Source organism: Theropithecus gelada, chromosome 6 (assembly GCF_003255815.1).
Source record: "Theropithecus gelada isolate Dixy chromosome 6, Tgel_1.0, whole genome shotgun sequence".
Lineage (NCBI taxonomy): Eukaryota > Metazoa > Chordata > Mammalia > Primates > Cercopithecidae > Theropithecus > Theropithecus gelada.
In genome coordinates, this window is record NC_037673.1 from 41,471,732 (window position 1) to 41,490,131 (window position 18,400).

Below are 18,400 nucleotides of genomic sequence, written 5' to 3' on the forward strand. Positions count from 1 at the left end.
CATGGACTAAACCACAGAGCAGAAGACCATTACATTCTAACTGTTAAATAATCCTTAGCTCCTAGTCTTAGGAACTATTAATTGTTTTAAACTGTTCCATCCAAAAACAAAAAGATGTTTTCATAATTCTATAAAAATTCAATAAGGCAAAGCTATCATAAGGAAGAAAAGAAAATACTTCCTTCCACATAACTTACATTTTGAACCTTAAGTCCCTCTGTGTTCACGGAGTGGTATGCCCACAGGTGAACAGAAAGCATCAATATCTGAGGCCCTCTTTATTTATGCCCCCAAAAGAACAACAACAGATGTGACTTTCGTTCAAAAGAAGTCAAATAGCTCTTGCCTCCTCTCTCATCGCATGATCTCTTTGTGCACACCCACTCCTCCTCCGATTTAGACCACGAGTGGAAGCAGCATGAGGCATTCACCATACACAGCTGCCCAGTCTTGGACTTTCTACCCACTAAAATCATGAGCTAAGTAAACTTTTCTTTATTAAAGAATAAAAAAGTCAAGTGGTTATTCAGCATGAGCGAGTTTTAAGCAGAAAATAACTTTACTCTTCATCCCAAACCAAAATATGTGAATCTTTTGAGCCAAAGTATAAAAAGAGATAAAATGGGTCATTAACTAATGCTCCATACTTCAAATACAAAGGCAGAGAGAGGTCATCAATTTGAGGGTGTACAACTCAAACTAATGAAGTGACAGATTTATAAGAACCTTCCTCTCTTGAAGGTGTCCATAATATTCCCCTCAAGAGTCATTATAGTTTTTGCTTGATGTAAGGTATCAGCATGTTTAAGTTGATTTTACGGACTTCAGATACTGGCTAGTTTTCTGAAGGATTTAAGCTAACAATATTTTTAAAACAAAATTTAGTTTTTTGATCATGCACTAAGATTTTAGGAATTGGAGGCATTATGGAATTTTCATTTTCTTAGATCAAGAACTTTGGAAGACAGGGAAAGGATACAGAGGATATGCCTTGCCAGCTGCCATTTATAATGTAGTTCAATAGTCATCATCACTGGGTCAATGAGAACAACAGTCATCTAGGGTTTATTAATCAAAGCAGCAGGAGGGATTAAGGTGAGAATGTAGCACTTCAAAGCTTTAAAAACACACTGAAATCTCTATCCCACTGATGCTCAAAATAAACCCATGAAATGAGCAAACAACAGAGGCTGTAAGGAAGCCGAGATTCTAAAGTCATTTGTCTAAGGTTGCAAAAGTAGTGAGAAGCAAATCTTAATCTCAGATTCTGTTAAGAAAAACAAAAAAAAACAGAAAGAAAGAAAAAAAGAAAGAAAAGAAAAAAGATAAGACTCCTCAGGATTAGTCCCAGAGCTTCTTTCCCTACGTGATCTTTTCCATTCCATAACCCTAACTCAAGTATTTGTGAATTATCCCCAAATGTGTAACTACCTTCCCGACCTCCCCTCTGACCACTACACATAACATATCCATCTGCACCTGTGTCACTACCAATTGAATGCCTAAGAAGCCAATCAATCCTAAGCGAGCTCTTGATTCATTCCCCAACAGGTTCATTCAAGGTTTCTCATCTCAGTAAGTGATATATCATTGCTCAAGCCAAGCGTAGGAGTAATTTTAATTTCTACCTTTCCTCTATCCAGGCTCTCCACATCTCAGGCATGGGCATGTTGGATAGATTCCTCTCCCAACATACTGTATCTCTTAATTCTATCCTTCTCTCCACCACTCAAGTCCAAGCCACCAACCAGCTCTCACCCAGATCACATCGGTCTCCTCATTGGTCTGCCCCTTTGTGCCTCTAAAATCTGTTCTACATACAACATGCAAGCTAAAATTATGACCTTTCCAAATGCACTTAAAATCCAAGCTCCTACAAATGCCTATATACCTACCTACATTCAGATTTTTATAATTCCTCTTTATACATATCCTGAAATAAAGCCTCAATATTGTCAGAGCAACCAGAAAGTCACAGAGGGACTCAGGACTTAAGTCAGGTCTTCTAAGTGTCCTTTTCATGAAGCCATTCAACTGCCTAGCTTTCTAGTCCAAGAAATTTATCGACATCAGTTTTCTCACTTACAATATTGTAACAAAACTGCTTCTCCTCCAACTTCACCTGGTGATTAGAGGATCTGATGAGATATTATACGTGAAAGTGATTTGAAAAGCCCAAAGCATTATGCAAAGTAATATCAAACACATGGTACTTCAGAAATGGTGCTCAAGTGTGAAGTTCTGAACACTGTTTATAAGAAAGGGGAGTTAAGTGAATCGAGCTAAATAATTGACTTGCCACTCATCACTAACCTTGGCTGTTTCAATCCTTTTCTGCTGCGTAAGAGGACTGGTGCAAGACAAGAAAGCACATTGCTACCCTGGTTAAACTTCCTGATTTGAGGCTTTACCTTACCAACAAATAAGAAATAAATAAGTCTTACAAAAGTGTTTCTGACCAAAAAGAAAACAGAGACTTACAAGGTAGTTTAGAAAGCTGGTGGGGGGAAAAAAAATAATCAGTCTCACCATCCTCAAAGTCTCTCCATCACTGCCTTCCTCCTAAGATGCTGATGATACAGATGAAAAATCAGATATATAAGGCTCTCCCAAACCCCAAGAACACAGAATGACTTCAACCCTGGACTATTTCTGTAGCTCTTGGAAACTCTGCCAGCCAGCAGAAGCTACAGCCACGTGCTGGACACTAGTCAGGCTGGAGGAGATTCCACCCATTATCCTGGTTAGTGACATTCATCTGGCTGTGCATTTTTTGTTTGTTTGTTTCATTTTGTTTTTGAGATGGAGTTTTCCTCTTGTTGCCCAGGCTGGAGTGCACTGGCAAAAATCTCTCACTGTAATCTCTGCCTCCCAGGTTCAAGCAATTCTCCTGCCTCAGCCTCCCGAGTAGCTGGAATTACAGGCGCCTGCCACCATGCCCCACTATTTTTTTTTTCTTTTGCATTTTTAGTAGAGACGAGGTTTCACCATGTTGGCCAGGATGGCCAGGCTGGTCTCAAACTCCTGACCTCAGGTGATCCACCCTCCTAGGCCTCCCAAAGTGCTAGGATTACAAGCATGAGCCACTGCACATGGCCTGGCTGTACATTTCTATACATGAGAAACTGGCCCTCAAGTATAAGTCAAATAATCAAGAAAAAGGCAAGTGCTTCTAATAAAATGAGTCCATCAATATGTAATTACATCATATTAATGTCAGATCTATTGACAGAAGCATTGTGCTGTTAAAAGATGGTAGCAACTAGAGCTGGATATACAAATTGCTTGCACAAGATCTTCCCTTCATAGATGCCCCAAAACCAGTCCCACAAAATTGCAGTCATTTCTCAGCATCTATACAAATTCACATTATTCTAATTAATTTTCTATTCATTGTCTTCAAACCAGCTATTTCAGTTCTACTTAAGTATGTTGGTCCTTTAAGAAATACTGAGTGACTTAATATGTTCAGACCACAGAAATAGAAGTTATGCTGTAAATGAAGGGTCTGCACACTTTTTTCTGTGAAAGATTAAATAATATTTTAGGCTTTGCAGGGTACACACTGTTATATACTTTTTTTAAAAAATGGTCTTTTCAAGATATAAAAATATTCTTAGCTCTTGGACTGTACAAAAACAGGCCATGGACTATATTTTGTCAATCCTTGTAAGTAATAACTGTGAACCAATATTACAGAGGGAAAAAAATGTTCTATACAACATGAATCATCCTCTCATTTAATACAAACCACATTAGTTCAACAGGCTCTCCTGATGTCCTGAATTAGGAAGTTCTATATTAGAGAAGGATGAGGAATATGCCCTATTTTTCATGAGGCAAAAAAATTCCAAAAAATTCCACCCAGATATTTCTCTCTTAAGTGGTCAAGGATAAAAGATGTTCAACAAGGACTATGAAGCATCACTTATAATGTGTATATTTATAACATTTAAAAGCCTGGATTTACATAATACAGGTTAATAAAAAATTTGAGGCCTGAAAAACTATAAAGACAAAAAGCCAAAAATAGCTAGGATAAAATTCACCGCTCCATCAAGAAAGGGGAATATATTATTTAAATGACTTTCTTTTAGGATCTCTATACAAACTATAAAAAATAGCTCCAAAATTTTGTAAGGATAATGGCATACAAATGACTTGCTGTAATTGGTATTTTTACCCCACAATGCAATGAAGTCCATTGTACTTGAGATAATGGAACTCTCTCACATAGCTGCAGCATTGTTACCAAGCAACAAGAAATAAAATGTCAAGATTAGCACTTTGTTTAATACATTTTTATCACCAATAAACTATTTCTATTCTGCTATTCTTCTGGGTGTAAAAGGTCATTAAGCTAAGAATTATATTTATTTGTTAATATACAAGCGTATGTAAAATAATGCAGTAAGTTAATACTAGGCATTCATTCAAGTCCATATTTTTATATTTATTGCTTCCTTGGTAGAAACAGCAAATATTAACATAACAGTAATTCTATTAGGTTATTTTGCCAAACTACTCAACTACAATATGTCTTCATTGAGTACATCTTCATTAGCATCCAAATATTTTCAAACCAACCTAGCATTTCATGAAAACTCAAGGAAACAAATGAATTGTCTTTAAATATTGCTTATGTTAGGATATTATATTTTCAAAGCATTCTATACCTGGCTAAATATGTGGCACAGAATTTACAGATATCTTTAAGAATGATTTAGTAATCAATTTTAAAAAGTCTAAAAGCACAAGTAAAATATATAACTGAAAAACAATAAGGAAAATAAATATAAGTTGAAGATTTTATATAATTTACCATGTCTAAAAAATCAACCTGTGTAAAATGATATCCATCATTCACCACATCCATCCCAAAAGTTAACACTTAGGAAGGTGATAGTATTCTGCCGAAGGACTAACGATTCTTCAGGGAGGGTTGGTGGAAGGAAGGTATTTCTTTTTTCCATATTGTATCAAACAGACACCTTATTTTTTTTCTCTTAAAAGAACTTGTGTCAAGTGTTCAACTCAACTGGCCCATGTGAGTAGATTCAAGAAGATTAGGAACAGTTTTTTGCTAACCTCATTCTACGTAGCTACCTGAAATAGAGAGCTTTAACCAGGTAAATTCTAAAGAGCAGCAAAGAGCATGTAGCATAGTAAGTTCACACAGTGAATGCCAAATTTGACATTTCAGCCAAGTTCTCACAAATATGCCTCCATATGTCAGAGATATTTATGTGTGAACGTATTTCACACAGGAATGAGCCTGTGTATGGATGTGTGTGTTCTTGAAATGGAATCTAATGACGTTTTTCAACATGGTGAGAAGTCTTTGTCTTATATGGACAGAAGCTTCATTTTTCTTCCTACCCCAACTTTCTTTTTATTGCCTCTTGAAAAATTACGAGTTCTACTGCTTTTAAAACTGTATCATTAGGGATTAGCAGTCTAAAGAATAACAAAAGTTTAAGACGGAAGGAATTATGCTTACTCCTTAGGCATTTTCATTTCTCTAAAGCAGGAAGCAAGATGGCCCAAATCTCTAAAACACTGATACATTAATTGGCCTGCTTAATAATGAAAATTAAATGTTCATAGGATCCACTTTAGTGCTTAAGTCACCTGGTTAAAATCCACTGTGTTCCCACCTTCTATTGTAAAGTAAAACAACCAGCTTGATTACTTCTAAGATAATGTATGATGAATTATTAACACAAAGCTCTCCAAACAGGGCCAGAGTCACAAATACCAGGAGGCTCCAATGTCAAAAGTCACAAAGTCTTTGAAAAAGATACTGCCATTACTCTCGAGAAAGTTAATTCTTGAGACTCCACACCCTACGACCATACAATGAAAATAGTTTGTCATCCCTGTTCTCCAAACCCACCACAGATGCTCTTGCCTCAGGCCTCTGCACATAGTACTCATTTGGCCCTAAAAGGCTCCACCATCAGTTAGCTGCAAATCTAGCTTCCTCACTCTCTTGAGGTCTTTACTCAGAAGTCATCTTACCAAGGCCTTTCACTGTACCACCCTAAGTTTCAGTTTCTTTCCCTGACATTTCAGGCACCTTTTCACGCTTTGTTTTTCCTCCCTTAACACTTAGCAATATCAAATATACTACAAATTTTACTTATTATTCATCCTGTTATCAACATAGACCATCAGAACGTAAACTCCATCATGAGAGCAGTGAATTTTGTTTTGTTCACTGCTATATTTCCAGAACCTATAAAAATACCTAGTACACTAGAATTTGAATATCAGTGAACTTTCCTTAAACTATCTTTGCACTGTAATATCTGGTACTTGCCTCAAATCAATTAGAGGAGGGAGAAGGCAAAGGGATGGGGATGTGAATGGGGCAGGAGTGACCATGGGTTGATAGTCATTGGAGCTAAGGTGTTGGGCTCATGAAGGTACATTATACTCCTCTGGTTACTATTGTATATGTTCATTATCCTCCAAAATAAACATTTAAAATGAAAATTTGTATTATCAGTTACACTGCAATCTTTACCTTTCCTCATTCACCAACCAGAAACACTACATGTCTGCTTGGCAGGACGGCAGACACACCCATGATCTTTTCCTCTGATCAGTCTCCTAAAAAGAGATAGAGAGGTGGTGGAGCAAGATGGTGGAAATGAAGCCATTTGTCCACGCCTCAGGAGTACCAAATTTTAACAACTATCTGTACACAGAAAAGCACCATCACAAGAACCAAAAATCAGACAGCATTTGGGGAACTCACAGCTCTGAAGGTGAGAATGCACACCTGGCTGGCTTCACCACCTGTTTATTGTAGAGCCCCAGGGCCTTGAGTTAAAATAGGTGGTAGTCAGGTAGTAGTTACAGCAGGCCTTGGGCAAAACCCAGTGCTTTAGGCCTGACCCAGCACAGTCCCAGTAGTGGTGGCCATAGGGGTGTGTTTGACTAACCACACCCCCAGTTCCAGGGGGTTCAGCACAGAGAGAGAGAGAGAGAGAGAGAGAGTCCACTTGTTTGGAAGAAAGTAAGGGAAAAGAACAGCAGTCTCTACTGGTAACCCAGAAAATTCTTCTGGATATTAACTAAGGCCATCAAGACAATACCTCTTACAAGTTTACAAAAACCACAGCAATTATGATTGGAGCCCAAGTCCCTCTGAATACCTAGAAAGCTTCCCAAGGAAAGGCATTAACAAGACAAGACTGCAAAGACTACAATAAATACCTAACCCTTTAATGCCCAAACACCAACAAACATCTATAGGCCTCAAGACAATCTCGGGAAGCATGACCTCACCAAACAAAATAAGGCACCAGGGACCAATACTGGGGAAACAGAGATATGTGACCTTTCAGACAGAATTCAAAATAGGAGTTTTGAGGAAATGCAAAGAAATCCAAGATAACAAAGAAAGAATTCAGAATCCTATCAGATAAATTTAACAGATTGAAATAATTTAAAAGAATCAAGCAGAAATTCTACATTTGAAAAATGCAACTGACATACTGCTGAATGCATCAGAGTCTCTTAAATAGCAGAACTGATCAAGCAGAAGAAAATCACTAAGCTTGAAGACAGGTGTTTTGAAAATACAGTCAGAGGAGACAAAAGAAAAATAAAGAACAATGAAGCACACCTACAATATCCAGAAAATAGTCTCGAATGGGCCAATACTAAGAGCTACTGGCCTTAAAGAAGAGGTATAGAAAGAGATAGGAGTAAAAGGTTTATTCAAAGGGATAACAAAATTTCCCAAACCTAGAGAAAGATAAACATTCAAGTACAAGAAGGTTATAGAACGCCAAGCAAATTTAACCCAAGGAAGACTACCTCCAAAGCTACCTTTTGGGAGTTAATCAAACTTCCAAAAATCAATGATAAATAATTCTAAAAGCAGTAAGAGAAAAGGAGAAAAGAAACAACAGACAACAGAGCTCAAATATGTCTGGCAACCAACTTTTCAGTGGAAACATTACAAACCAGGAGAAAGGAGCAAGACATATTTAAAGGACTGAAGGAAAGAAACTTTTGCCCTAGAATAGTACATATGGCAAAATATCCTTCAAACATGGAGGAAAAATAAAGAACTTCCAAGACAACCAAAATGGGAGGGATTTCATCAACTCCAGACCTGTCCTACAAAAAGTGATAGAGGAAGTTCTTTGATCTGGGAAAAAAAAAAAAAGGATGTTAATGAGCAAAAGAGAAATCATCTGAAGATACAAAACTCACTGGTAATAATAAGCACACATAAAAACACAGGATATTATTAATATAACATTGTAACTGTGGTGTGTAAACACTCTTAAGCATAAAGACTAAATAAAGAACCAATTAGAATAACTACAATAACTTCAAGACATAGCACAATAAGAAATTAAGAGAAACAAAAAATTAAAAAGCATAGGGATGAAGTAAAAGTGTAGAGTTTTGGCTGGACACAGTGGCTCATGCCTGTAATCCCTGCACTTTGGGAGGCCGAGGTGGGTGGATCACCTGAGGTCGGGAGTTCGAGACCAGCTGGCCAACATGATGAAACCCTGTCTCTACTAAAAATACAAAAAAATTAGTGGTGGCGCACCTGTAATCCCAGCTACTCAGGAGGTTGAGGCAGGAAAATCGCTTGAACCCAGGAGGCAGAGGTTGCAGTGAGCCGAGATCTTGCCACTGCACTCCAGCCTGGGCAAGAACAGCAAAATTCTGTCTCAAGAAGAAAAAAAAAAGCGTAGTTTGTATTAGTTTTCTTTTTGCTCATTTGTTTATGCAATTAATGTTAAGTTTTCATCAGTTTAAAATACTGGGTTATAAGACAATCTTTTCAAGTTTCATGCCAACATCAAATAAAAAAAAACACAACAGACACATAAAAAATAAAAAGCAAGAAATCAAAGCACCCCAGAGAAAAATCACCTTCACTAGAAGGAAGACAGGAAGGAAGGAAAGAAAGAAGACCACAAAACAACCATAAAACAAAAAAACAAAATGGCAAGAATAAGTCCCTACTTATCAATAATAACATTGACTGTAAATGGACTAAATTCTCCAATAAGACACAGTAGCTGAATGGATGAAAAAAATAAGACCCAGTGGTCTGTTGTCTACAAGTGACATGCTTCACCTATAAAGATACACAGAGATCAAAAATAAAGGGATGGAAAAATATATCCCATGCCAATGGAAACCCCCCAAAAACAAAACAAAACAAAACAAAACAAAACAGGAGTAGCTATACTTATATCAGACAAAATAGATTTCAAGAGAAAAACTGTAAGAAGAGACAAAGAAGCTTATTATATAATGATAAAGGGGTCAATTCAGCAAGAGGATACAATGATTATAAATATATATGCACCCAACACTGGGACAGCCAGATACATAGAGCAAGTATTATTAGAGCTAAAGAGAGACAGATTAAAATACAACAGCTGGAGACTTCCACACCCCATTTTCAGCATTGAACAGATTTCTCGGGAAGAAAATTCAGAGACATAGGACTTAATCTGCACTATAGAATGAACCTAATAGAGATCTATAGATCATTTCATCAGATAAAAATTACTAAGAGGAAAATTTATAGCTATAAGTGCCTGCATCAAAAAAGAAAAAGAAATAACCTAATGATGTAACTTAAAGAACTAGAAAAGAGCAAACCAAACCCAAAACTAGTAAAAGAAATTCAGATCAGAGCAGAAATAAATTTGAAATGAAGAAAATACAAAAGAACCATGAAACAAAAAGTTGGTATTTTGAGAAGATAAACAAAATTGGCAAACCTTTAGCCAGACTAACAAAGGTGGGGGTGGGGGTGGAGGTGAAGACCCAAATAAAATGAGAGATGAAAAAGGGGACATTACAACTGGTAAGAAATTCAAAGAATCATTAGTGGCTACTAGGAGCAACTATATGCCAATAAATTGGAAAATCTAGAAGAAATGAATAAATTCCTAGCCATATATAACCTATCAAGATTGAACCAGAAAGAAATTAAAAATCTGAACAGCCCAATAATCATAAATATATACACCTACTATATACCCACAAAAATTTAAAAATTTTAAAACGATGCCACATGCCAGGCACTGGTACAGAACACAGAAGATGCAGCTCCCTGAAGCCTGGCTCTTATAAATATAAGTCTTAGGATATCACTTTTGAAAATAATTTTCTATATGTCCATTAACCTCTAATTCTTATATTAGATGGGTTCACCGATATTCAGTTTATATTGTACTTCATAAACCACACAGGCTATTGTAAATATTTGTGTGCACCAAATATCGTATCATCTAAACAATTCTTTTACAGGCAAACATACCACAATATAAATACAATAAAAGTAAGTATATTTACGTCATGATAAATATACTTATTTTGACTGAAAGCTGAAGTTAACTAAAATAGTTGAAAGAGCCTTGGGTAAACCTTTGCTGTCTTGTAAACTAGCCATGGCACAAGCCTGACAGCACAAAGAAATCCACAGCAGCGAGGTTATTTCAGTTACAGGCAGCCTCAGCAGCTTCAGTGGCTGAGTCAGACAACCTTTTCTGACAGCACGTGCATGCCAGGCTGCTTGCAGGAGACAAAGCATCAACAGTTTCCTGAGTGAAGCACTCTCATCCCTCCCCATTGGTTTTCTATTATAGGCGCCTTCAAAAAAAAATAGAAATAGGTCATTTCCAGAAAAACTTGGATGGTAGCTTATGCACACAGAAGACTAGCAGGGGGGCTCATAGGGAGTTGAAAGCTGAACACAATAACAGGATTCCTCCTGAGAAACAGCCCAATTAGTTCCCTTTGGAAGACTCAAGAGTCCTTGCTACTCCTTGTCATACACATGGAAGGCAACACCCAAGAGTCATTCCCTGGCTGGTTTTGCACTTGAACTTGTAAAGCTTATCAGGGAAGACTTCACCCTCACTCAAAGAGAGGGAGGTCCAGAAATAACACTGTCTGGACTGAAAAGAGAAACATCTCTCTGGCATGTGTGGCAATATGTGCCCATGTGCACTATTTTTCCCAAGTAGCTACCCAGGTCTATAAGAAGGGTAGGAAGATACAGCCAGCATCAACTGTGTCACAGCTTTGTGGGGAAGCATGCAAATAGCTGCACATTTAAATAAATATGAATGTAATGTTCATATTGGTTTTGTTAAAAACACACATAAGTGATCACCTCCATGGTTTTATACAACTCATAAGTTTGTCTAGAAAAGTGGTCCAACTTTTTTGGCTGGTACTAGGGATCAGTTTTGTGGAAGACACTTTTTCCACAGACGGGGGTTGGGCGGGGGCGAGGTTTTGGGATGAAACTGTTCCGCCTCAGATCATCAGGCGTTAGATTCTCATAAGGGCGAGCAACCTAGATCCCTCACATGCACAGTTCATAATAGGGTTCCCACTCCTATGAGAATCTAATGCCAGGGCTGATCTAACAGGAGGCAGAGCTCAGGCAGTAATGTTCACTCACCCGCCACTCATCTCCTGCTCTGCAGCCCAGTTCCTGTACAGGTCCATGGCCTGAGGGTTGGGGGCCCTTGGTCTAGAACACATCTGAAAAAAACTTTGCCAAAAAGGACTAATGTTTCCCTTTTGCAGAGTCTAGAAATAAACATACTTATTTACTTCTCGATGTAAAACACTTGCTGTAAATTATATAATTTAAAAATTATAAACAGAAAAGCAAGAGGTATGTTCCTTTGCCACCCTGCTTCCAAATCCAAAACAAATTTAAGATGCCTAAGGGAATCATTATTAGTACTTTAAATATTTATAGTTCTATCTTCCCTAAAACTCAAGTCAAAACTCAAATCACCAGGGAGAAGAAAGGTTGAGAATATACAGCACTGTGGAGTGTGAAGATGCTGGCATAGAGCTTTAAGAGACAAGCTCTAATCCAGATTCTACAATTCAAAAGAAAGGAGATGAGCTAAGAGTTTTTTATTTAAAAAAAAAAAAAGACGCCATTGACTATGTTATATAGAGTGTAGTCACGCTGGTTATGCCTCCCACTGCTTAAGATACTATAGTACTAAAACAGACATTCAGTCACCACATTTAGAGAAATACGTAAAAAGCTTAAAGGTCAAAGAGGCTAGACAACAGAATGAAAAGAGTTCAAGAGAAAGACTGAATGAATGCACGGGGCCACTGAACACAGGATGATGTCTTTCTCAAAGACATCTCTAAGGTAGATGGTACTGGGAGAAAAAAAAAAGACTACAACTGAAATAATTGTCAAGGAAGGTCTGGGACAGAAAAATAAGCTGGGGAAAAGAAAAAAAAAAAAACCTCCTTATTTGCTTGTATCTAATAGTTAGGATTCAAATGGGCTACTTCTGGAGATATCTTCCAAGAGTTTAAAGCATCCATTGATAGATAATATGGAAGCATTTCATAACATAATGGAAAAGAGTAGACACCCTGGAATCAGTTTCTCTGTGGGTCTATCCTGGTTCCACCTAAGCTGTGGGATATGGGGTATATAACTTAACTTCTCTATGCCTTTAAGTCATCACCTCTAAAATAAAGATAATTATTATTCCTATCTCATAAGACTATTGTGAGAATTTAAAATAATGCACATAAGGAATACGGTAGTGACTGACACATAGTAAATGCTTGAATAGTAGCTAACATTATTAGCATTTTGCATGCAGAAGAATATGCAGTTAACTTGACCTCCTGGACTCAGGCGATCCTCACACCTCAGCTCCCGGGTAGCTGGGACTCACGCACATGCCACCACATCTGGCTAACTTTTTGTAGACACAGGGTTTCACCATGTTGCCTTCCAACATCTGGGCTCAAGCGATCCACCTGCCTCAGCCTTCCAAAGTGCTGGGATAACAGGTCTGAGCCAACATGCCATAATTTTAATTTTACAAGTCACATGTGGCTAGTGGCTACCATACTGGAAAGTGTAGTGAATTAGGAGTGGTTGCCCACATCACTGTATTGAAAGAGACCCTAATGTGTGTCTTGGCCTACCAGGAAAGCATTCTGTGATCCATCAGAGATGTCTGTTCCAGGACACAGAAGGGCAGGCTTTATTACATTTGTAGGCTCAGTGAAAGGATTTTCTCTCCTTAGGCCAAAAGAGTCTCTCTTTCCTAATACCTACAATGATTCTTCAACACAAGGTTATTTTCTGCTCTTGTAAGAAATGAAATGAACTGAAAAGAACCAGATTATAACAGGAAAAATTTTAAAAAGAACTTCACCCAGGATAATGCATAATGCCCCTCTGTACTCTGGGAAGAAATACTGGTTTCTGACAGTTTTACAGAAATACAGGAAGTCAACAGGGTATAAAAATATTGATTATTTTAAGCTATGCTGTAGGTCTTTTTTCAGTAACACTAAAGTTGTGTGCCACAGACAGGTCATTAAGATGGATGAATAAATTAAAGACAGGTTACACAGAAAGTGTAAGCCACATTATCCATTTTAAAGGCAGAAAATGTAAAGCCATTGCAAAAGGAACCACCATGCCTCGGTTGAAAGTAACATATACCTCAGCACTTTAAAAATAGCACACTTCTTTTTCCAAGAAAGGAACAAAACTCTAACATTTGATTGTTTCAAAATACACTGTACTGATTTCATGAAACATTACCTTAAACTTGTATAAATGAATCAAAAGATACCACATACAACACCTGCCATCATGAGAAAAATCACTAAGGAACCTATGTATTTTCTTTTTTTTTTTTTTTTTTTTTTTTTTTTTTTTTTTTTTTNAAAATACACTGTACTGATTTCATGAAACATTACCTTAAACTTGTATAAATGAATCAAAAGATACCACATACAACACCTGCCATCATGAGAAAAATCACTAAGGAACCTATGTATTTTCTTTTTTTTTTTTTTTTTTTTTTAATTTATTTATTATTATTATACTTTAAGTTGTAGGGTACATGTGCATAACGTGCAGGTTTGTTACATATGTATACTTGTGCCATGTTGGTCTGCTGCACCCATCAACTCGTCATTTACATCAGGTATAACTCCCAATGCAATCCCTCCCCCCTCCCCCCTCCCCACGATAGGCCCCGGTGTGTGATGTTCCCCTTCCTGAGTCCAAGTGATCTCATTGTTCAGTTCCCACCTATGAGTGAGAACATGCGGTGTTTGGTTTTCTGTTCTTGTGATAGTTTGCTAAGAATGATGGTTTCCAGCTGCATCCATGTCCCTACAAAGGACACAAACTCATCCTTTTTTATGGCTGCATAGTATTCCATGGTGTATATGTGCCACATTTCCTTAATCCAATCTGTCACTGATGGACATTTGGGTTGATTCCAAGTCAATTCCAGATCCCAATAGGGGTCCTATAAAGTCCTCCCAAGGAAAAACTATCTCAAACTCCCACGAAAATTCGGTTCCAAGTTGATCCTCAAGGCCTCAAGTTGAGAACCATTTGAAGTCTTCTTTGAGGTTCAATATGTTACAACCAAAATGGCACAGTTTTGGTATAAGCACCTGTTTCTGCCCTGGATCCTTAAGCCTGGGAAGGCAACAGAATTATTCAAGCCTCTTCCAAATACTGAGATACTCAAAGGACAGTCAGTGCCTGAGTATGCTTTGAATGGAACCACCTCAAAGTAGTTATTTGTGCAACGCTCTTCCCTTAAAGTCACAAAATCTATCACAGTAAGATCATGAACTTCTTCTGACACATTTACTATTTTCCAGGGATTCCACATACATAAATTCATCTTGGGATTTCACTCAAGGAGATCTATTTCATTTAAGGATCAAAGGACTTTTATAAGCTGGGCCCCATTGCTTGATTCCCAAAGAGAGCATTTTAGTGAGACCCTATCTAACCAGAAAGCTGAAGTTACAGCAAAATTTTAACTATTATATATTCAGATAGAATGGATCCACTTCCAAAACAAAACAAAACAAAACAAAATCTGTCATTGTTATCCAGAAAACAAATGAACTATGGTACTTTTTATTGAATTAATACTTAACATCAAGTTAAATAATTAACACCAAGAATTCAAAAATAACCTCTTACCTCTACCACTGTGGTGTCTGCAGCTTTGCACATTGGCAAGTTGAAATTTCTTGCACTTTTCCTACATCAGGGGTGGAGGAGAAAAGAAAGTTGGGGGGAAAAGACCAAAACTAAACATCTCTGTCACCTTTAAGGGTTTATAGATTAGAATTTCTATGAACTAAGAATCTAAGAATCTTTCCAAAAAGAGTGTATCATGTTTTCCATTAATAAAGTTTCATAAATATCTTGTAAATTTTAAAAAATAATAACTACTTTATTCAATGTATATAGTTTTGTTTTGAACAGGATTGAGGGAAAGAGGAACTATTTTTTCACATTCAACATACAGCCACAACAAAAAAAGAATATTAATAAATCTAAGTTAATTTCCCTTAATCTTTTAACAAGTATGCTTTGTCCCTATTAGTTAAATATTTCATTCAACCACTTGCTTTCATTAAAATATTAAGAAAGGAAAAGTAGCAAATGCTTCACATGAGAAGGTATAGTAATTACATTCTCTATTGAAGAGAAGAAGCCTATTGCTGAAACTAAATGAAACATTCATTGATAATTTGTGAGTCACCTATAAAGATAATTCTGGAGAATCATTTTCTGATGAAGTTTTTGAAAGTACAACACCCACATCAGACCTTGAGGTGTAAAAATTTCGAAGAGGTGCCAATTTTGCTGATGGTTTTGCACTCTGATGTTCCTCAATACAGTTCCCCTAATGATAAAAATTAAAATATACTTTTTGTCTCTGGGAATATAGGTTGACAGCAGAATTTCTTTGGTAGAAGGAAGTAAGTCACAGCTATGATTTACTAGCTCTTTTGAGCCACCAATATTTCCTTTGCTCAGATTGAAGAATTAGTACACGAATAGGAGCATCCTTGAGAAAGGAGCCCTCGTGAACTTTCACAAGTTGCTGGGTTAGATCCCACCAGACATCCAGGCATCAAAAGCTCCAAGGGCAGAATGGTCAGAGGCAAAGGAGTCCCAAGTCCCTCACTTGAATAACCTAGACAGACTTCTGTTCCAGCTGTCCCACTAAATATGAAGTCAGTCCTAAGGTCACTTGATCATTGGTGATGCAAGCTTTCATTTCACACCAGAACTCATTAACTACCAGCATAAAGTCAGTGCCTAGAATAGCCCTTGTGCAGCCTTTAAATACCAGAGCCAGGCACTGTAGCACAGAATAAATGTGGGAATATTTTCAATAATTCCTTTCTGCTTTGTAGTACACAATTGTGTTAATCTTTTTTAAAAAGCAACTAAGCATTTGTAAATATTACACAAACGTGTCACATAAGGTAAAGATGATGTAAAATGTCTCCTGTTATTGCCAAAATTAGTTGTACTTTAAAAAACTGACTAGATTAAAGAAATCAAAGAGCATTAATATCTCGTAAGTCCTTCAGAAATAAAAAGCGGTATGAGAGTATCACCGAGAACTTAATTGTGATTGCACCAAAACTGCATTTGCTAAAGATTTAAAAATTGTTAATCGAAAGCAGCAAATGATAAATGAGCAAAAACAATGATTTCTGTAATCTGATACGTAAAGTCTTCAAGATCAGTTTGGAAAACTCTAAAGTGTACACTCGAAGGTTTCATAATCCTCAAAAAACAACTATATAAATCTATAAATCCAGGAAATAAATACTTACTATGCTTAGAATAACCAAAAGATTTTAAAATCTATAAAGTCTGTCACTAACCAGAGAGTGAGGACTGAAAATTTAGTATTATAAAGGTTAACCAATTTTTCAGATAGGACCTTTGTAAGCATTTCCTAGAAGACACTAAAAGGACTGAAGGACTGACCCCAAAGATTATTAGCAGTATCCTTTCAAAATATCAAATTAACTTTGACATTTTAAGACAACACATGTAAATTAGAGTATCGATTAAATTAAATTGTATGATGTCATATTTTCTAAACATGTAACTGGTCTTGGCAACTAAAATACACAAGAAGAAAAACAATTGGACGAGCCTATATAAAAGGGCATATAACTTCAAATATTTAACAAGCAGTGCAACATGGATATCAACCAGTCCAAACAGATTCCCACAAGTGGACATACCAGCAGCCCTGCACACACCTATATATGTGCAATACACATGGGCATGTATGATCTTGGGCCATTTCCGAAATACATTTTTAAACTGCAAATTCGCTCTGATGTCCATTTTTGTAATCATAATTTAGAAAATATAGAGTTGCTGATATGTACGAGTGTTTTTAAAACTATCACAATACCTGAAAATCACGTTTCCTGCTCGGTCCGCCTTCCAGGCTTTCACCAAAGCAAAATCCCCTGTAATTGCTTCCTCCAAAATAAAGTGCTGACCATTGAACTCCCTCACCTGCAGAAGAGGGAGAAGGCATTGTCAGGTATTTGCACAGGTCTTGATTGTGATAGAGGCCCTCTGATAGAGACACTCTGACAGAGGTAGATAATAAGGATACAAGCCTAGCAAGGGAAAATTTCTCAGAGGGAAAAGCATCTCAGAAACTTCAAGGATAAGCAGTGTTAGGCAAAAAGGACTTAGTCAAAGTGGTCAAAGGGGAGCTAAGGAAACAGATAAGTAAAGATCCAGTGACAAAAGAAAACGTGTGCATTTGAGGAACTGAAAGTTCTATGGCCTGAGGGATAGACTATTCTCATTTTACTATTTGTATGTACAGGTTATATATTGAATACGAAAAATAGTCCCTCTTTCCCTCCCACTGAAAAAAATAGTTTGCATAAAATAGTCTATGCAATATTGTTTTTCTACATAAAACAGTTACAAAAATCTATCATTCGGATATCCTCATTAACCTATAATCACCTGTTGAGATTTTAAATGGGATTCACAGAATCAGTAAATTTGGAGAAAACCAACATGCCCTATCTTCCCACCTATGAGCAAAGTATATGTCTCCATTTACTGAGGTTTTCTTTGACCTCCTTCAATAGCTTTATCATTTTCTCCATAAAAGCTTTATATATTTTTCTTAGTTTTATTTATAGGTACTTAGTGGTTTCTCTTGCTACTGTGAATATTACATTTGCTCCTATCTACTCTTCTGACATTACTGGTCTAGGGAATGCTATTGATTTTTATTTATATTTATTGCCTTTTAATTATACTATGAATTTTGGGGGGAAGAACATAAAGCAAAACTGTCTTGCCTTCATGTTCTTTTATTCTTGAGGGTTTATCTCCAGGAATTAAAACAAACATCCATTGCCACACGTCATCATGGCACAAAATGGAGCCATGGGAATGCAGAACTCCATTCTCATCCCTATTGCACCCCCTAGTGGAAAAACAGACTTTGTTTTACAAAAAGCTGCTATAGAAAATTTTGGTACATTTACTTCAACCACG

The 18,400-nt window shown here is 36.9% G+C and overlaps 1 protein-coding gene across 4 annotated transcripts in view; it reads right to left on the reverse strand.

Annotated features, from left to right (window-relative positions):
- The window catches only part of OXCT1 (3-oxoacid CoA-transferase 1), a 144,897-nt gene that overhangs the window by 100,724 nt on the left and 25,773 nt on the right, over nt 1-18,400 (reverse strand). For 3 of the 4 annotated variants that reach the window (XM_025388461.1, XM_025388460.1, XM_025388459.1), the window contains 2 exons: nt 17,283-17,389; nt 15,029-15,089 (listed from right to left, as the gene is read on the reverse strand). In XM_025388461.1, the coding sequence (XP_025244246.1) occupies nt 15,029-15,089; nt 17,283-17,389 (168 nt within the window). Of the gene's footprint in view, nt 1-15,028; nt 15,090-17,282; nt 17,390-18,201; nt 18,285-18,400 lie in introns of those variants that run through there. The other variant, XM_025388462.1, reaches the window with a different exon arrangement.